The 22,060-nt window shown below is 39.4% G+C and overlaps 2 protein-coding genes across 2 annotated transcripts in view; both read right to left on the bottom strand.

Moving 5' to 3' along the window:
• The window catches only part of LOC105833189, a 44,198-nt gene extending 28,485 nt beyond the window's left edge, over nucleotides 1-15,713 (bottom strand). Inside the window, exon 1 of the mRNA XM_036294141.1 lies at nucleotides 12,824-15,713. The gene's annotated coding sequence lies outside the window, so the exon portion shown is untranslated. The remainder of the gene's footprint in view (nucleotides 1-12,823) is intronic.
• Nucleotides 15,714-15,882: 169 nt separating this feature from the next.
• On the bottom strand, nucleotides 15,883-21,900 carry LOC105830588 (ubiquilin-1). The gene is made up of 7 exons (XM_012669990.3): nucleotides 21,172-21,900; nucleotides 20,782-20,983; nucleotides 19,660-19,948; nucleotides 18,583-19,245; nucleotides 18,377-18,503; nucleotides 18,013-18,142; nucleotides 15,883-17,748 (listed from the first exon to the last, which is right to left on the bottom strand). Exons 1-7 carry the CDS (start codon nucleotides 21,274-21,276, stop codon nucleotides 17,672-17,674), a joined length of 1,593 nt encoding a protein of 530 aa, XP_012525444.1. The 5' UTR covers nucleotides 21,277-21,900; the 3' UTR covers nucleotides 15,883-17,671.
• Nucleotides 21,901-22,060: the final 160 nt, after the last annotated feature.

A 22,060-nucleotide genomic window follows, 5' to 3' on the forward strand; every position in this document is an offset into this window, starting at 1 on the left:
CTGTTGCGTTGCATTGCTGCGTTACCTTTAGATAATCTACTTTCTTCAGTTTGTTTTAATATACGATTATCGCTTCTTTCTCTCTCTCTCTCTTCTGATAATCAGATAAAATGTAAGAAGCTACACAGAGAAAATTTTCTCATCAGATTTACCCTGAAAATTATGTGGGGCAACATTGTACTTCAAAGGATTTTTATGCAATTTTCTCTAATTTATTAATCTCTATTGCACACATTTCATGTTTCAACACAATATAAAATATAAAATGCGTTTCTTTTTACTGAACTAAAGTAAAATTTCAAAATGATTTTAAAATATGAACAGTTTATGATTCTTTATTGTTTCAAATAGACAAAATGCTAATATATATATATATAAATTATATAAAATTTGTGCAAACAATGCAGCACAGAATAGTTTCAATCTGTCTCACAGTTGGTCACAATTTTTTTTACAATTTTACAATGCAGCATGCAAACTGATCAGCACGCTTTATATGCTACGGACGATATAACATATTTATCAACAGAAGAAATGGCACTTGAATCAAGAATCTCATGTCCAAACCGTTCGAATAAACGTGTTTACCCTAGTGGGATTCGAATTTAAATTTCCAGACACTTCAGCAAGACCGTTCTTTCCGTATAAAATCAGCATTATTCGTCCGTGAACCAATTACACGTTAAATGTGATCCTACGTGCATCTCGTCGTCACGGTACTCTGAGTTCTTATCGAAGGCAATCTTTGTGGCGTAACATGATTCGATTCCGCAAATTCCTCTCCTCTCCTCTCTCTCTCTCTTATCCTTTGCCACCGCACGATACACCAGATCGCGTGCTACGATCCAGAACCGCAAGATCGGCTATCGTGGGCCGCGGGCACCTCTCTTTCTCTTTCTTTTTTTCGCTTTCTCTCTCTATCTCTCTCTCTCTTTCTCTTTCCGTTGTCAATAGTCGGGCTCGGGCTTGATTCATAGAAACGGGTTCCGCTCGCATTCCGGACGTCCAGCCTGCCGTTCACGGCAGAAAGCGCATCGCCGCATCGATATCTGAACGCGTGACGAGCAGGATTCCGGTAAAACGCCGGTTCACGAACGCTCGCGGCTTCCTCATCGAGCTATCGATAAAAGATCCTGCGCAGAATCGCAAACCAATGTACCTTTTCACACTTGAAGTTAGATTCTTACGCTACACGAGCGGATTCGGTTATCGTTCTTAAGCGCTAATCTAATTAAGCGCAACGATACCGACGATAAGAGAATTCCGCTGCAGAAAGGTGATTATAACATTGATTATCACATTTGATCGACGCGCTCGTTTGCCTAGTGAAATCTACTATTTATCCGCTGCCAAGCTATCAATTGTAAAAGACGTTTTTCTTTGTAAATCCCACGATTGCAAAGTGAAAACGGCTCGTACGCGGAGTCCAGCCGCGCGGATCGCTGGACTAGTACCACTATGGGATGTATTTAAGTTCCCCGACTCGTGCGTCGCGCGTTTATTTGCGGCCGCGCGTAATTTGCATGGAAAACAGAGAAAGAGAGAAGCGCGGTGGGGTTTGAGGAAGTCGCTTATTAGCGGCAACCGGGATATTATTATCGGCCGCGATGCCATTGACATCATTATCGTTATTCCCATCGTCGTTTCGCTCGGGTAGTGAAAATCTCTACCCAGGATGGACGACGTTCGCTCATACCGCATTGATTACTTGCAAAGGTTCATTCCGTATTAAGAAACACAGATATATACTTTTCAATTTTTCATCAATCATAGACTTAGCGGACTTTCTCTACCTTTCCCGTTGTGAAAACATTTACCCAAAATAGGAAGAAATAGGTATCGTCGAAGCCCCATTCCATTTTTGTCTGTAGACGTGATGGAGGAAAAGTAATTGAGCGGTTGTCAATTGGTTGTCCACGTACTGATAGACAAGGAAATGGTATATGGGGCACAAAGCATGTTCTCTCTTTTTAATTTGGATACATTTCTTATACGAAACGCGCAATCTAGTATATCAGTATACTAAATCTATGCTTTCAATATTAAGCCAATCCAGGCAATGTTGTATAAATTTTCTTAATCAAATTTTATCTTACATAAATTTTCCAGTAGAGACTTAATAGAAACGCGGGATACTACCTACTCAACAAAAAATGTGATCAACGTTTCCGTTTGCTGAACAGTTGAATCACTTAGAAGCCAAACTCTCTAGATCCATGTGTGTAAAAAAGTGCTTAAAACGATAAATTTATTTATGTAAGCTCAGACAAAAAGATTTGAACATATATTGTACGTTCGATCGATTCGAGTAGTCTGAGGTAAAACCTGAGAAACCGGAGTATTCATGTGTAAAGTTTAGATAAAAGTGTAAAAATATATTTCCTTTCATAATGCAGAATGTTCCCTAGGAAAAAAAAAATAGAGACCGATCATGTCCGGGTTCCGTACTTGTAAACCTCGCGAGATATTGTTTCACGGCGCGGTCAGCGAAATTACGGGATTACGTGCGCGTGTGAGGTTTCCCCGGGCTACGGCTGAAGTCCTATGTGCGCCGCGTTCTTATCCAATTTCACGAATTCGTCGTCTTCCATCGTTGTGGTTTCGTTCATCCTCCTTTTTATTTCCCGTCGGTGTTCGTTCACGATCGGCTGCACCCCGGCCATATCGCGTATTCGGCTAGGATCGATACTTGCGAGATAAATAAATCTCTCAAAAACGAATATATCCTACACGCGTATTTTTGTCTCAGTAAACGTACATTCCAACTATAGCGTCGTTCCAATTGCGTTACATCGCAGTTATTTAATGCTCTTGTAAGTCACTTTCAGACTTCCATCATCAATCAGTCGAAACGACCGAGTTTATTCTCCGAATGACACCTCGAGATATCTGTCCGGACGAAGTTTTAAAGTCGCGGCGGGATTTTTCGGTTAAAAAAGTAATATTTTTTAATACCTGTTTTATGTATGTGAGTAACCTGTATGTCAAGCTAAATTACCAAGGTCGATCCTGGCCACTATAGTAACCGGAACAGAAAAGTAAGGTACATTTTTTCCAAACTGTAACTTTTATGTTTTTGGAGGGTTTTTTGAGGTTGCTGATTGCGATTGTAACATCAAATTTTCAAAACTTTTTATCTTTGCAGTGGTACCAACTTGTTCTCATCACTAACAGTTTATTATTTGATAAATGGCAGGAAACGTACCGTTATGAAACATAAAAATATGTTCAAAATTCAATTACTCACACTTCTTTCTAAAATTTTACACAGTAAAATTTTTTATCAGTTATTTAATTATTGATTGCTACTATTGTGACTACTCCGGGATTAAAGGTTAAAAAATGTATTAAATCAATTCTTCTGTGGAATATTACTGTAGATGAATCTTCACCCAAATGCAAATTTAAGTTTACTATAGCTTTTACAATTAAATTTTGATAGCTTAAAATAATATTCCTTAAAACATTTCTTTTTACATTAAAATAATGTTAGTTCAACTGGCAACTTATAAAGTAGACATGAAAAATATTAAAAATTCTAATTATGTGGATATTAGTGTAAGAAAAATATATCATGTTACCTTCCATTTGACTCACACGGATCGAACATGTTTTTGTATTCGCGTTTGCAAATTTTTAAGTTACGAGTGTTTCTTTAGGACCAGTGATATATTTGCACAAGCCCCGCTTTTTTATTCCTAATTTTCGTCTCTATAGATTTAAATATATGTGAGATATATCCTCAGGATATCCTCAGGGTACATTCCGCTAACGCAAGGACTCGCGGAGTCGCGTTAATGATCTCCTAGCATACAACGGTATGGTTCCCGGAAGACACGTCGCCATAACGCAATCCACGAGGTGACGTCTAATATTTCTGATTGGAGAACCGATGGAATCTGGCCTTTACACAGACAGGTTCCTCTAGAGAACACCTAATGACCGTGTATCTCGTACGGACCGAGTGCTTAAGTCACCGACGGCGGCGGCGCGAAGGGAAAGCATCATAAATACGCTCGTAACGCGCCGCCCGCCGTTCCCGAAATTTATTTTCGTCGTCCTTTAAGGGCAGATCGCCGAACTTGTTGGAATTATCGCAGGCATTACGAGGACGAGCCTTTTTCTCGTTAACACCAAGCACCAAGTCAAAAGAATTTGCTAAACAAAACAGAAGTGCATTTTTTTTTTTTAGACAATCGCCCAACATCAGTCCTTTAATTTATCTCTCAATTGTCAACAAAATAAAGAACAAAGTTATATATCCAGTAGACATTACACGCGTAACGTTTCGTTATGTTTCGTGCATGCAGAAACGCAAACGCACTTTTTTCTCATGACTCGCCGTTGCAAACGATTGTTCAACATTATCGCGCAGGCCTCATCGGCGGATAAATCACGACAGTGCAGAGAGGAGATACTTGGAGCGTTTCCGTTTTCACGTAATGGGCAATCAGCGCAAATAGCCACCGGAGGTAAGAAGAGAGAGGTAGATCATCCAGTGTGTGCGGCTAGATCCGTGGCAAGGTCAATGATTTTCCAACCGCGGACCGATGAACTTGCGCCTTGCGCCAGTGTACATACGTATGTACGTACGTACGTATCGAGAGGTCTGATACACCGTGGAGTCGGGCTTCAACGTGGCAACGAGAGGGTAAGAAAGAGAGACAGAGATCAAAGGAGAGAGAAAGAGGGGGAGAGAGAGAACGAGAGAGAAAGAGAGAGAAAGAGAGAAGGCAAGGTCGTTGCCTAGATAACAGTTGCAAGGTACAGTTGGCTCGCATGCCTGCAACCTTAACAGGGGAACAGGACGAAGGGGTGCACAAAGGAGAGAAAGGGTGGCTGAAGGGATCGATGTAAAAAGAGAAAAAGAAAAGAAGAGAAAGAGAGAGAGAGAGAGAAAAGGAAAGGAAGAGGCCCCGGCGTCGGTGAGAAAAGGAGAGCGTTCGAACAACGAGCGCAACGGGGCCCTATAAAAGGAAAGAGGAGAGGAGGAAGGGTTGTGCCATCGGCGTGATATCTCTTCCTTTTTTCTTCCGTTGCGCCGCCGGTGCTACGGTTAGAGGAACGACGCAGTGATGTAAGAGAGATGTACCTATAATATATACCGAGAGGGACCCCCTCCCCTTTCTTTCTTCTTCTTCTTCTTCGATTGCGGGTCCGAACTCTTCCCTCTCGCCGCGTTTATCTCCCTTCCTTCGCTACTACCGTATTATATACACTCTCGTACCCTTCCGCCCCGCGCGTTTGCACTCCTCGCGCGTCGCGGACCGACCCGAGAAAACCCGGGCCCTACACATACGCGCCTGGACCAACTGAATTTAACGTGGCAGGTGCCTGCTGAATGGACGCGGTACACAGCGGACGCTAGGGCCCCGCAACGGTCCTCTCCCGCCTTTGCCGTCTACCCCCTTCTCTCTCTCTCTCTCTCTCTCTCTTTCTCTCTCTCTCCTTGCTTCGCCTGCCTGACTTTCTCTGTCTTCCCTGTCTATCGCCGGCTCTTCTTCGTCTTCTTTGCCTCTCTCTGCCCCTCTCTCTGACGATGGCTCTTGCTTGCATTATGGCACACAAGAAACGCGCTCGACGAGCGCTCTCAATCATTTTACAGAGAGTCACCCCGCGTTGACGAGATCCTCGGCTCCTCTCCTTCTATCTTCCTTCCCTTCTCCTTCTTTCTCCTTCGCGCGCTGACCAACGAGACGACCGTCTGTGACGGTTTTGCTCTATCCACCGTCGTTTCGCGGAATCGCGTGTAACGAAGACCGATCCGGGTTCGTTGTTACCTGCCGGCGGGTCGTCGTGTTGCTCTCTGTCTCGAGAGAGAGAACAGGTGGAGAGGTAGGCAGGTAGGTAGGTAGGTAGGTAGGTAGGTAGGTAGGTAGGTAGGTAGGTAGTCTGACAGGCAGGCCGGGGCTTGATAGACTACTACGCGGTGGATCGCGAAAGAACGGCGTGTCATTCCTCGGCACGGTGGCGAGGGGCGAGGCGGAAAACGGCTGAGGAATTTGGGTACCCGAAACGTGCGGGCACGTAGAACCAACGGGCATATCCAGCTGCTTCATTAGATTGGAATTAGCGCGTATCCTCTACGCGCTGTCGCACGCGTATGCCTTCTTCTCATCTTTGCCTTTCTATCCGACAATCTTGGAAGATCAAAGTCAGCAGAGATTGGACGGACAGTTTCAAAATCGTCAGATGTTTTTTTTTATCGCCATCAATATAATGATAATCCTAAAGTGGAATCATCGGTGTTTCCTCGATAAAAACACCGCGGTATGCATCGATGATTTCGAAACAATCACTTTTCACGAATTTCTATGGGAAGTAATTTAGAGGAATCTTGCCTCTTATCATCGAACTCTGCGTACAAAAATATCTAAGATAGAATCGTGAAAAAGTGTACAACTGTGCGAGATATTTCCTTATTATCAATTGTTAATTTCTACCGCAGTTAAATCGATTCGCCGACTCTTTTCGCACAACCAATTATAATATAGGCAGTGACGAACAATTTAATTAACTGCTATTAGCGTCAGTTGACATTAGTAGAGCCGGTTCTATCTCTATCTCGCGGAGAAGATCGCGAGTCTGTTCTCGGACAATGCCGACTGCAATGCCGGGGAGATGAGAAGGCGTACGAGTGAGGAGGAGAGAGTGCGCGCGCCCGTTCAGGATCGGGCAAAGGTAAGAGAGAATGCAAAGAAGAATTGTGGGAAAGGGGAGAAAATTGCAAAACGACATACCGTGCGACCGCACACGCCGAGAGGATAATTCTACAGTGCGGCTTAAAGCCCCGCGCGCGCAATTTGGCCTCACGCCAACGTTTAAAATGTGTTACAACACAAATATCCCGGTGGGAGTCGTTGAAAAAAAAAGAAAGAATAATGAAACGCAAAATTACGTTTGGTCAATTCGAATTGTGTGATGAACGAAAACTGATGATACGTAGGAATAAATTATAGCTTTAAAAAAAAACGCAGATTTAACCTGAGAATAGGTTTTTTAACCACACCTTTCCAGTGAAAAACGGAGCTTACGTGACAGCAAACTTTTTGTCACTAATCCCAAATCCACGCCTACCTTTCATTCGAAGATTCCGATACCCAATTTCCGATACCACAATGGAAATGAGTTATGAGTCATATATTTATATCAGTGCCGATCTGTTGAAACTAGCTGAGATGTAGAAAAAAATCCCAGGTGATTTACGTCACTTACGTTATAAAATTAAGTATAATAAGAGTTTATATTACAAACTTAAAATAATAATATAAGTTTGGATAGAATTAACATTAAAAAGTATTATAAGCTATTAATATATTTATACTTACACGAATTATTAATATATTTTGTTTATACAAAGTTTTTATATTGTTTCTATAAAAAATGTATATTTTTGTTTTTATATTTAATAATTAATATAAACAAAATAAATATTTATATGACAGCGACTAGTTTACTTTAAATTATTATATAATGGATATTATATATTTTGTTTTTTCTAATAGCTATTCTTTATAAACATTTTTTAAAATAGACATTTTCAACAAAAACCTTGTTTGTTCAATATATTTTCTTGGTTTTTCTCTTTCTTCTAAAAAAATATTGATTTAATCTGTACACATAATGTCCTTAGAATAATCAGTAATATGCAATATGTAGTTAATGACTTTTAAGTAGAAGTATACAAACACCCCCAGGTAATTTTATATTTACGCATAAAAAAGAAGGTGACTACTTCCGGATTAAGGCAGATTTCTTACCTAAATCTCAGGTAAAGAGAAGATTCTCGCTTATCGCGAGATAACTTTCTAGTTGTTCGCGGCTTCCCGAGCTAAAGCCTAAGCTGTATTTACTTGAAATCTGCATTTAACTATTTTTAAACTGGCGGTTTATACATTACATTATTATGTTCTCCCCCTATGGAAAGACTCGAAAATCCCGCGCAAAAATATCGCTCGTAATTATCGGCTTTACGCGAATCTCGTTTCTTCCGCGCGTGCACGCGATCCCGCTTTGCTAAGTGTGTTAATACGTGATTTACACGTGAAGATAGAATTATCGCCCCGCCGTCGATACCGCCAGCATCAGTCAGCGAAGAAAGAGAAACGAGGAAACGAGACGTTGCGGTTAACGTGAGTTGAATACGATGCCACACGATGCCACTTTGCGGGGAAAATCTTGGAGGTTTGATGTTCCCTGCAGGACGGAGGAGGAGAAAAAAAGAGGAAGAAGCCGACCAGAACGCGCGCGCGGGATATTAAAGCCGAAACGCGCGCGTCTCATATTCCCGAGCGGAGATGGAGGCTTAAAAAAAAAAAAGAGAGCCGAGTGCCCACAAATCGGATCGCAACAGAACAGGACACCGATGCCTTTTCCTCCTCCTCCCTCTCCTCCTCCTCCTCCTTGAAGGATATCGTTACGAACTGATCGACAAGCTTAGGACACAAAGTGTCGTGTTACAGTACCACACTTACGAGAGATCATCTTTATATAGGCGCAAGAGAGAGACTCAATTTGATGTTCACGTATTGAAAAAATTCGTAAACGACAAGATCTCCAGAGATTTTGTTACATTTGTCGTGCAAACGCTACAAAAAAACAAGTGAAATACTCTTTTTTAACAATAAATCCGAATTACTATTTTTATTCGATCACAATTGGCAATTTATTATAAATTTTCGTGTTTACTTACAACATTTCGACTTTTTCAAGTAAAGCTAATCAGTAATTAATCAATACATAATTATAATACAATTACTATCGTAGGAACGTTATGAGTTCCCGCAAAATATGGTTAAATATGTCTCCTGTGTCAGTGTGAACATCAACTTGATTAAAATTAAAAAGTTGTTGAGTGACGGTTGAATATATCTGTACGCAAAGTGTAAAATAGCGACTTTTTCATCTTTTTAACAATAAATTTCTTTTTTAAAAGTAAATTCATAATTTTTACTTATTTATATTGTTTGTATTTTATTTACGCTTATATAACATTTTATATTTTAACGATTCTCTTTAACGTTATATTTATTAGGTTTTGTTATAACAATATTTTTAATAACATATTATTTTCACTCAAACAGTGAATTGTCGTATACACGTGGAGAGAGAATATCCAACGTCTGCTCGTAGTAGCGTTATTCAATATATAATATTTCTAATTTAATTTTTCTAAGCCTAATTCTTATCAATGTACCATAAATATTTTTGTTTAAAAAATGTGTGCCAATTCTGTAAATATTTATTAAATTATCCGTAAAAAAAAAAGAGAAGCGAAATGTAGAAAACAGAGTGTTCATGTTTCTCGAGAAAGGAGGTAGATATCCGTATCGAAGAAGGCGAAAAAGAAGCCTCGAATGTCCTCGGGAATACATTCCTGCCGTTGGTACAACACACCTGCCGCGGATCTGCCGCAGATTGTGCGCTTGTTATCGCGATTAAACGCGCGCGCGCGCATCGTGCACCGGCCGGAGCAAGCAGCCCGGAGTAAGGTGAATTCAACACGGTGAAAACTCCAAAACTTTTCGTCGGTCTCGCGCTATTTTACAAGCGTATAGGTAAAACACGCGTGTTCGCCCGCGCTCCGTGGTGCCTTGCCCCGGGCTCTTCTCTCCGTGAACGACAAATCCGCAAACCCGTCTCGGCGTGCCTCTCAATAATGCGACCTTGAATTCCAGTCGCCGTCGTCGCCGCAAACGCCTCTTCTTCTTCGTGTTACGCTCCTCGTCATCGGGATTCGATCCGGGACAATGCGCGCGTTCGAATTCACCGCCGGCATGTAGGAATTCGGTGGAACGTGACGAGGACAAAGGCTTCCTCGCTTCCGCTTTCCAAATTTACGATTTCACGACGCACGTACGCACCCGTGGCATCCCCGGAATGCGCCGCAGAGCGTCCCCGCTAGATAGCGGCGAACGGTCCGTTTATCAAATGACGATAATGATGATAACGGAAGGGACGTGGGAGGAAGGGACACCACGTGGCGGGGGCCACGCGCGTGTTTGTTCGATCGGAGGAAAAATAGGTCGTGCAAAGCCAACGTTTACGGCGCGAACGCGAAACGACGCAGAGGACGGCGTGGACTTTTATGACGGTGACGTAAGGCACGGGCTAATCTCGTTCGTGACCTCGTTATTATCCTTTTTTTTTTCCTTCTCTTATTTTGCAAATTACGGGCTCCGAGAACACGCTATCTTGTGAACTTCATCGGTCCGAAGCTCGCGATGTCGCGATGTCGCGTCGGCAGTAGAATCGAGAGAGTGAGTTATAGGATCGACTAGGTTTTACGAGCAAGAGTCAACTTTTATCGAGGATGTGTTACATTTATTTTTGAAACAAGATTATTCTGTGTTGCATGAAAGTAATAAAGAAAATTGACGTTTTTCTACTTAGGTAAAACATTATTTTAGTAAGAAATAGAAATGTGCTCTAAAAATGTATAAAAAACTGACGAAATCTCCATCTTTTATATAAGTACTTTAAATATTCAAGATAATTTATGTAAAATTTTGTGATGCAAAGATCAGTTGTTTTGTAAATAAACAAAGTTTATTTACAAAATAATTAAATTTAGAATTGCATGAAATTTTGTATAAATTATTTTGAATATTTAAAGTACTTGTATCAAATTGAGATTTTTCATTCTTTTTTAAATCTTAGTATTTATAATCAAAAAAATAAAGTAATCAAACTATGTTATATTATTCATTAAAAATATAATTTCCATATGTAAATAGTTTATTTTAAGTGTGTGTGTGTGTGTGTGTAAATATTACTAATTGGATGCAACAAGAAATAAGTATATATCTACTTAATACATTCTTAAGTCATATAATAAAGCATATGATTTAAAGGAAAAAAAATTTGGAAAAATTTTGTCTATTTTCCTACCATCCTATATAACTTGTACCACGGAGAAAATTTTTACCCTTTTTATTAATTATTTCTAAATTATCAAATACTATCAAACGTAAAAGCCATAGAAATTGAATTGAAATCACGCAATATGAGTATCGACCATCTGGTTTTTTAAAGCAGCTTGGCGATCTAAAAATGCCTCCCACCAGAAATAGGATGCCTTCAATTATTACGATTTAAACTGGGCCACTTCGTATGAGCGTGAAAAATCAATTATGCCTATGAAAAAACGTTTTTGCTCCTACGCGAAGTTTTGCCTTTGATTCGAATAAAATGGACAAGCTTAACAATCGAAGTCAACGTTCAGAAAACATAAAGCATCTATTTCTGCACTGTATTTTGTAACTTTTAACATTGTTCCTCGAATATAAAACGATCGTTCTCAATGAGCAAACCGATGAAATTCTCACGTTATATCATTTAAAAGCGCCCAATAGAATCCTGTTTTAAGTAAGAATATGAAATTATATCACAAAATTTGAAAAAATTATAAAATATAATAGAAATATAATAGAAACGGTTATAATCGATATTATTATATCAAATATTAACGTTTTCCAGTTAAAAAATATAGAAGAAAATGAATTTGTTTTATTCATATATATCTTTTAACAAAGCAGCTTTTAACATTGCCACCTTCAAAATAAGTAAAAAAAAAATGTTAAGTGTCAATCGCATTAAAACTTTAAATAAATCATGGCAAGATTTAAAAAATGTTATTTAAAAAATATGCTAAAAAATTTTGTGAACAGTTTACCCATTAATAGAAATTTTTGCAAACTTCTTAATTTTAATCTTTATCAAGGTTTAATCTAAATTAAAAAATATCCAAAAATAATAATCGAGAGAGGCGACGAACACTTTATTCATTTATCTTATCGATAGAATTTTCATTTGTCCATAAATTATTTCAACGCTAAGAAACGTTGAATATTAATTCAACGTAAAATGTTCAACTAATGTAGTCATAACGTGTTGCATTAACACTCGGGTATGTTAAAAGTTCAACGCGAAATTTTTAACAAGGACCGGTTTTAACACAAAAGGAAATACAAAATGTTCTCTACTGTGCGATCAAAGCCACGTCAAGATTTGTTAGCACAATCGGGACAAGTTAATTCCCCCGCCGAGAATTTCGAGAGTCGGATCGAGAAGCGGCGAACCTCAAGCGATACGATTTCGGCGCAAACTTCGCGGCGCTTTCCTTCGTTCGCGCGCTAACGGAACGTATTCCATTAATAAATTTCCCAATAAGAATCGATCGACGCGCGGCAAAAACCGGCTTCTCCACGTCTGCAGCTCTCTGCAGATCCGCATAAAAGCCGCGGCTGTCAGCCGCGTGTTCGCGCGCTAACGGAACAGTTTTGACCAGTTCCTCAATTTTCGCGGGACGACGACGGGACGACAGTTTACGACGCTTTGCGCGTTCTAACGAGACGCGAGAGAAGCGCGCGTGACAGATCGCCGAGTAAAGAAAAGAAAAAAAAGAGAGAGAAAGACAGGAGCAGACTTAGACGGAGCTCATGCTCGTGCATTTACGGTACAGAAGTCTGGGGCTCACCGAAATTATACCGGTTTCGGTATGCCGAGCGAGAGGAGCGCGAGAGAACGGAGAGAGAGAGAGAGAGCGAAAGAGATGGAGGAAGAGAGAGAGAGAGAGAGAGAGAGAGAGAGAGAGAAAGAGAGAGAATGAGAGATTTCCGCGCGTCTGAGGCTGCGCGTCTATTCGCGGCAATTTGGCGAGAGGAATCGAAAACGTGCGCCGTCGTCCTCTCGGGAGGAGAGACGCGGCTTCTCAAACGGATCAAGACGAGGAAGAATCTCGAAGGAGAGAGAATAAGCGGCGAAAGGGCTCGTGGAGTACCCGTCCCTGGGTAAAGCGAAACCGGGCGGGCAGCTAACTCACCTCGTGCCACATTCCGCTGTGGGCTGTGTACCGCCGGCGTTTCCGACGACGCCGACGACGGCGTATCACGGCAAATCCTCCGCCACGTGAAGACACTCCTCCTACGCGCGAGAGGACGTAAGAAATCCTTATCCGAGACTCCGTCCTCGCGCGTCCTCCTCTTCTCCTCGCCTCCTCTTGCTTCCCGCGGCGCACCTGCAGCTGGGCTATCAGCTCCGCCGCTGCACTCGCGGCGCACGTCGCTTTTCAAATTTTCAAACCCCCACATACACACACACGCACCCACATACACAGTCACGCGCCGCACTCACGGACGCGCGCGCGCGCGCGCACACAGGTACGAGACGGGAACCGGGGAATGCACAGGCGCGTGTACGCACGCACGCACGCATGCACGTGAGAGGATGAATCCCGAGAGCCGCCGCCAACCAGCCGCCAGTCGACCAACCGACTAACCAGCCACTCCAGCTGCAGCCAGCCAGCCAACGGGGCTGCTGCCCGCATACCGACCGCACACGCGTGCGCGTTCGCGCGCGCAGCTCGGCGGCAACGGGTTTCTCTCACGACGACGACGACGGCGGCGGCGAAACGGGACGAGGCAGAGAAACGTCAACCGACACACACTCGGCTCGCGAGAGCGGCAGCTGCTGGACGATTCCCGTATACCGGCGTTGTACGTACGAGGCTGCACGTTCGCGCGCGAACCGAACCGACCAAGCGACCAGTACGCACTGACTGGCCCGTCGCCGTTTCGCGTACGCGACCGCACGTTTCACGATGGCGGGAGAGCCGAGCGTTGAGGGAACCGCTCTGCGGGCAAGGGAATCTCCTTCGCCCGCGGAAATCCGAGGTGGTCACTAGGGGCAGGATTGGACAATAACTAATTAAAAAGTTAATAACTTATGACTTGACTTAGCCACGAATGACTTCATTTTTTACTTCAACCCATTACGTTTAAAACACATAGAGCTTTATTTAGCTTTTAACTTTTTTTCAAGTTAAAAATACACTCCCACAGAAAAGCAGTATTTCTTTGTTAATTTATATCAATTTACAAAGAAAATATTAAATTTATTTGATGATTCACGTGATTCTAATTGTTCCGTTATGTAATACAATTTTTAAAAATTGCAGCATTCTAATTTAAATATAGAAATCAAATGTTTTTCAAAATTAACTTTTAACTTAAGTTAATCTAATTTTAACACAATTTTTAGCTAATGTTATAAACTTAATTTTAACGTAATTTAGCTACAAAAAATCAATTTATCCAACTCCAACTATAAAAGAATGTCATTTCAAAGTACATATTATCAAAAAATTAAAAACTGTTTTATTATTAGTTTGAATAATTCTCTTAGTAATTTCCTTTTACATCAATGTAGTTTAAACTTCGAAGGGTTTAAACAAAATCAAAATTTGCTTTAAGAATCTAAGATAATTACCAATTATTGTCGCTTTGTACACAATAATGGCAATGTTTGTTTTGTAGTTTCTTAAATACCTATATATCAAATATTCATTTTTTCAGCAGTATTAAAATAAAAATTAATATACATAAAATAAAAACAAGTTCGAAAATTGATTAAAGAAATAAAACTATTAGGTGAATCCATTACTGCCAATTTTGCCAGTCAATATCCTGAAACTTTTATCTCTTCGATTATTGTCGCTTTACTTATTGTTTCCATGCATTTACTTATATTGTTATGATAGTCTTAGTTCAAATATTAAAATATTTTTAATATATAACGCTTTTATGCTTTTTAATGAAAGAAATAAAACTATATAAGATACTAAATTAATCAATGCCATGTAGATTTAATATAATCTTCCTATTTACTGCTCCTACACAGCACTCCATTATTTATGTGTGTGTTGATATGATAATGTTAATTTAACAAATTTTTAATACATACCGCTCTTATATATCTTTTATTCTAATATTACAACTGACAAAAGCAGCAGCAATTGGGGGTTATCTTGACTTTTTTCAGTCGACGATCATCTTGCAACAGGGTGGCAGTGTCGTCAATGAATATGAATCAACCGTAACTTTATTTTGTAATATAATCGTTTTTTTTTACAGCAGAATGTCTTAATTGTTTTTCAGTGAAATATAATGAATACACGTAAACAATAATATAATGCATGGATATTTATCGTAATCATACATCAATCAAAAATATTAAAATTATATATATGTATATGTGTGTATATATATATATATATATATATATATATATATATATATATGTATATATATATATCTGTTTTTCTCCGATAAAGACAATTTACAACATACATCTTTTTTTTAACCTTATATCTTAGAGCTAAATCGACGATTAATTGTTTTCTTTCGAGTTTTCGCATGTCTCACACGTGAGGTCTAATCACGTTGTTTATCACGCATATTCCTCTATAAACAAGTTGTATGCCGTATGCTTCTCAATTATCACGCTACAAATTTCTAAATTTGTATTACAAGACATGTAACGCTTAATTATAGTAGTTCTTTTATCCTACGATGAAATTAAATCAACAAAGATACAGTGCATCGGTATGCAAGTTAAAGAAAGCCGTTGTTACTTATATTTATACATGTATATTTATGCTCGGTATCTATATAAAACTTACATGAAAACCGTATTGTAGAACGGATCGTCAAACCGTGCTCTTTGCATATAACGCGGATCTTTCATTTATGTATAACATAAATATGTGTGTGTGTATATATATATATATATATATATATATATATATATATAAAATATATATACACACACATGCATATATATGCATGTTTACATAATATGTATTAAATAATTACGAAATCCGTGCACCAAAAAAGCATATTCACTCCCAATGGATCTCAACGTTTTGTCGTTCCTTTATTGAGAACGTATAAATAACACCTCGCTACAAGATTACAATGTATCAGGATATCTGAAAGCAAACAGATGATTGATTGACTGTACTGCAAATACACTCTCGATCGATTGATGAAGCCGAGAAAGCGAGTTTGTTAAATAGCAGCAATCTATTTTTTTTTTTTTTCATACAGGTTCCGTTCATGCTCCTAAGAAATGTCATAAAGATATTACGCGATAATAAACTGTCGTTAATATCATCATATTAGATCTACTTATCAGCTCAACACTTTAAAGAAAAAAATGACACCAACAGAGCTACAGTCGATTTCCTGTGTTCCAAGATTGTCCATAGTCTAGATTTTTTTCACTTTAACGAGGGTAAGAGGATAGAAATGTAGAACAGATAGAAAACTTTGACTTGTTAATATAGACGTAAGAATATGAATTGAATATAATCCTATTATTTGTACTACATATTAACAATAAAATAACTATTTGCAAAGTTACAAAATATTAACATATATGAAGCTGTTGCGATCTAACTTATTGCGCACTGAGTCAAATCTGTGATAAATTTTACAGAGACTAACTTGAGAACGAACAAAATTGTCAAGATTTTTTTTTTTAATTAAAGCGTTCTATTAAATTTGCTACAGACTCAATTGCAGTTAATTTTATACTGTAATTTATTCATTTTATATAATATAAAATTGAATAAAAGCACTAATAAAAGTATTCTTTTTTAATATTTTGCTACCGTTATGTTAATTTTTACCGGATTTTTTTATTCTAGTTCATTCTACAGTGAAACTCCCGGAAAAAACAATGCCATTTGGTTCAGTTAAATATATCAACATTACCCGCAATCTATATAAAACCATGATTTATACAGCATGATCAGGCGGCAGCAGCTTCATACGATAATATTTTGCAATCCTGAAAATAATTTTTATTGTTAATATATAGTATAAACAGTTCACATAAGTATTTCGTATTCAATTTACTTCTATATTAACAGATCAAAATTTATCGACTTCTGAAATCGTTCTATTCTTAAGTCAATCCTGTCTTCCGTCTTATTCTCTTTATTTAAATTTTCGTTTGTCAAAGAATTTTGATGCCAATATGATTTATTTACTTATGTAGATAAAATAATACACGCGAATATCCACCTCACATCGAGACATTGTAGGTACATTGTAATTTAAATTAAGAGATACATATTTTATTAGTGCTTTTATTAATGCGTAAAGGAGCGAAACAAATCAACTTTTTACTCTAAACATATTTCGCTAGTAATAAAAGTTAATTTTCCAGATGTTTTGCCAAGTGCGTAAAAAAAGCACTTATAAAAAAATACGTATCTCTCATTTTAATTTGTACTACACATATCTGAAGCTCGTTAATATTCCTTATTTTTGTCTTGTTTTTCCATTACTCACAAATTACCGTCTAGCGCAACTTATATGCTCACAAGTTAATGGGAAAATGAGTGAAAGCTAGAATCGCGCAACGTTTTCATCCGGTGTATCTGTCTTTAAAATAAATTGCAGCTAAGGAAAAGGATAAAAAAAACGCTTGATTCCAAACCTAAGAATACAAGAAATTGACTGTACGTAGAGCACATCGAAGAGGCTGGAGGGCAAAGAACCAAAAACAAAGATTCGAAAAAGTGAGCAACTGATCGCAAAACGAGTAGCAATATTCATACCATCGATATTTCTCTATCTAGCTTCTAAAACACAGACAAATCTGAATCTAAATAAGAAAAACTGCAAATTGAACGAGTGAGTAGCGTGTATTCCGTCAAGACTGAGAAAAGGGGGATAGCGAAGAGAAAGAGGAAGGAGGAGGATATAAGTTTATAATTTTTGACAGCCAGTTACCTCAAATATCTCTCACGTACATTAACGTAAGAGGTAAATAAGGCTAAAATTAAAGGTAATATTGGAATAACAGTATTGCGGATTGGTGGTTAGCTCATAGATACTTGTCCATTAGAGAGTAGTCTCTCAACAGCAGCGTTTATGTCTCCAAATGTGGCAATTAACGCTGAAAAATAAGGATATACGTATTTTAGGCACGCGTTATTAAATGTAAAATATTTACATACAATAAATTAAAAATGATTAAATATTTTTAAAATATTATTAAATTTTAAGCATCGAAACATTACATGATCGACTATATGATCGAATAATATATCAAAACTATACACATTACATTGATTCAATTAGTTTTTTTCTATCTGGTATCGTATCAATAAATTAAAAATAAACAAAAAAAGAGAGGAAAGAAAAATAAAAGGACGCTAACCTTGTAAATTAGCATCTCTATTAAGAAAACCCATAGCCGTGAGTTGTTCTAATTGTGCTCTGTAACGTTCCTCTGGAGGTACAGGTTGACCATCAACGTCGACACCTTGATTTAATGCCATTGCAGAAACCTAATACATGTAAATGAAAGACAATTTGTTACTCAAGTATGTGATACTTATATAAAGTTAAACGTTATACATCAGATATGGAGAGTAGCTTGAAATGCTGTTAATACATTACAATAGATTTTTATTCTATTTTCATTATATTATTTTCAAAGAATATTTTCACATATTTTAAAATTAATTCCTTTTTAGAAGAAAATTGGATTATGGCTTTGAAAATTAAAACGTTATTCTTACCATACGCGCCATGAATTGGGAAAATGCATCTTGTTGATTACTATCCGATGGCTGGGTAGTCGGTACGCTCGAATTCGTGCCGCCCGTGCTCGGTGTTATGGGCGCAGGTGGAACCGTAAGACCCATGCTGAAACACGCACGTACTTATAATCACGCATTACAACGTCAATCTGAGGAGTAGAGGTGTAGAAAATAATTTAATTTACTTCTCCACGAATTCGGGGGCGACAGTGCGCAGCTGTTCCATACCCCGTTGTATTTGCATGATAGCAGCCAGAGCATCCGGATTGGTGACGACGCTCTGTATCTGCGGATTTTGCATCTGCTGTATAAAAACGGGTATCATCGTGCGCATCTGTTCCTGCATCTGCGGATTATTACGTAAGAACGGAGTCATCGCGAACACTCGGCCGGCCATTGCCGGATCGGCCGCCATCGCCTCTAGCATGGCTCTCGTGTATGGAGCGTTTAGCACATTTCGCATCAACTGTGGATTCTCCATCATCTGCGCCGTGAGACTCTGCATACCTGGTGAGTCCAACAGACCTCTGCCTTGTCCCGTACTCTGTTGTTGTCCCGTACCGCTCGTATCGTTCTGATTCTGATTCCAAGGATTTGGCAATGGGTCCCGATTCTCCTGGCCCTGCTGCGGGTTCTGCAAGTCCTGATTAGAACTGTTCTCCACCAGAGCGGCAAAAGGATTACGACCGTTTGTCGCCGCCGCTAGCATCGGCTCGTGAATATCGCGATACATGCGACGTAAGGCGCTATAGCCGCCGGGTATGCTTTCTAGATTAGACAGAGCTCGATCGTGCGAACGCATCAGTTCCTGTAGCATCGAGGGATTACGTGCCAACTCCATGGTTTGTCTGAAAATTCATTTTCACGAATAATATTGTGCAACATTGCACAATGCGATATCTATGTTAAACTGTATTTTAAAATTGACTCACGTTACAGCAATAAAGATAATGAAATACAAAACAAAGATAATGCAAAATAAAAAATGTGTATTATAAAGATAATAAAAAACGGAAAAATGTATACTTAAAAATCGAGAAATGTAACACTGTAAAAACTGTAACCTGATAACTGTAACTGATCTAATTCAAGGAAGGAAAAAAGTTCGAGTTGAAATAATTTTTGATTTAAAATATGACCTTTAATATACATACGAATCATAAATAAAGTGCTTGAGAAAAAGGAATCTAATTCATCTATTGGACATCTATTTAAATTAGCTTTTCAATTTCAATCGCAATTTAAAATGTAACGTTATTTACCGTAGGAGTTCAGGATTGTTCAACATGTGACTAATTTCTGGATTACGTTGCATCAGCTCCTGCATTTGGGGGTTAGAGGTGACCAGATTGCGCATGTTCTCTGGATCGTTCATCAAACTCTGCACCAGTGGATTGTCAAGCACCTGGCGCATCGTTTCCGGATTCGTGAGCAATTCCCGTTGCATGCGCTGCTGTAAGTCTATAAAATTTGCTGAACCAAATCCAAGGGATTCTAATCCCATCAGCCCACCCAAGCTCCCCAAGCCAAATGGAGTGGCACTGATATCAGCTGTAAGTCACATGTGTGATTTTCAATATTAATATTTTTATATATTATTATTATTATTATTATAATAGTTTAATGTAAAAAATTATATAAAAAATTATCTCATTTGCTTAAAAATTATTGGATTAAACACAATGTTGATTCATGATATATTTTTGTGCAATATAAAAATACATGTTAATAAACATTCTTATAAAATTTTGTTATTTTGCACACATCTAATTGTAATTCTAAAAATAAAAGGTGTATTTATTTAAAACTTATTGCATTGGAAATGATATTATTGTATACTTTCTTGCAAAATTAAAGCACATATTGATAACTCCAAACTCAAATATTCTTATTAAATAATTCTTATTTGAAATCATCTAATTGCAATTTGAAAGATTATCTAATTTATCTAAAATTTATTGAAAATGTTCATAATATTATTACATATTTTCATGCAATACAGAAATACCTGCTAACAAGTTTAAAATTTAAACATTACATAATCCTTATTTGCTTTCGTCTAATTGTAACTCTAATTACGAAAGTTTGTCTAATTTATCTGAAATTTATTGTATTGAAAACTTGAAAAGTTATAGACTAAATTTTTTTTGTAAATTGTTATAAAATTCTAAGAAATTTTTTTAGCTATATTGTAGAGTTTTAATGTGTCATCTATGGCTCACAAAATATTTTGTGATAATTATCTTTATACAAACATATTAATAACTGGAGCATCTTGATGGTTACAAAATACTCTGTTATAAATGTAAATAGGTTAAATTGAGATATGGCTCCATTTTGTCAATGATTTCGGTTAAATTCAGGCTACATCCGACGAAAAATACCTTGCGGTCTCGGGACCGAGTTGGATTCTTGATTCTGTGTAGCGGTGGCGGTGCGCGGCGCCTTGATCACCAGGTGCACCGTCAGGCCGTCCTTGATGTTGTGCGTTTTAAGGGTCTCGTGGTCCTTCATGATCTTGCCGGCGAAAATGAGGCACAGCTGATCGACCTGTGCGTTGAACTTCTTGGAAACCGCCTCCTTGAACTGCCGGCGTGGCGTGAAACGGCGGAGAGAGAAGGGGGGGGGGAGAAAAAAGGAAAACAAATAACATTAGAGATCGCCGGAGCTAACCAAACCGGAGTTTGACAGCTGATGCGACTGGCGGTGCGCCAAGAGAGGACGGCGATGACGCCGACTCGCCGTCGCCATCATCGTCGTCGTCGTCCACCTACCTCCTTTATTGTCGCATTCTCCTCGATCTCCACGCTCTGCTTCTCCTTCGGGGTTTTCACGTTGACGGTGATCTTCTTCGGACCACCCTCCTGGCCTTCTGCCATCTTGGATCGGTAGATGACTCGTTACTTTCGACGCTCGCGCGATACTCGGCTCGCTCGCTCGGTCTGTCTCCGTCTCGCTCTATCCCGTCCGCCTCACCGTCCCACCTCTCGCTCGATCCCACACGGCAGCGAAATTGCGCACCGTGTAAATACACACCCGACGACACCCACGGCACGGCACGGCGTCGACGACGGCACCGACGCTCTCCTTCGTGGCTCCGAAGAACGTCCGCTGCGCCCGCGATGCGACGCGACGGCGGCGAACTACACCGGATTTTTTTTTACGCCCGACGACTCTCCGCGTGGAACTAGAGAACCTCCGCGGCCGGACGGTGACCAACATGCACGATGCCCGACGTAGTACCGCGCACGGCCATCACGATAGACACGCACACGCACATGCACACACATGCAACAGACGGCGTGACAGAAATAATATAGTAGTCGTGCGCGAGAAAAAGAGAGAAACTCGCAAAACTCGTCGACGTTCCGCGTGCGTGGGGTGCCTCGATGTCGCGGGCGCAATCGCCTCTCTCGCGGGCAAGAACCACGTAAACCACTACCACTACCGCCACCCGATGATGACGATGACGACGACGACGTCGGATAACTGGATGAGCGCGGTTAGGTTATGTCACGCTGTTGCCACCACCGCAACGCAAAACCACTGCTTCCGCGTGACGACACACGCGCATTCGGGCGATTTCGCCGGAACAATAAGCGTCGAACGCGTGTCCACCTTCGACTTCGAATAATACCGGAACACATACTCGCTCCCCTTCTC

This window comes from Monomorium pharaonis, chromosome 11 (genome assembly GCF_013373865.1).
Source record: "Monomorium pharaonis isolate MP-MQ-018 chromosome 11, ASM1337386v2, whole genome shotgun sequence".
Classification (NCBI taxonomy): Eukaryota; Metazoa; Arthropoda; class Insecta; order Hymenoptera; family Formicidae; genus Monomorium; species Monomorium pharaonis.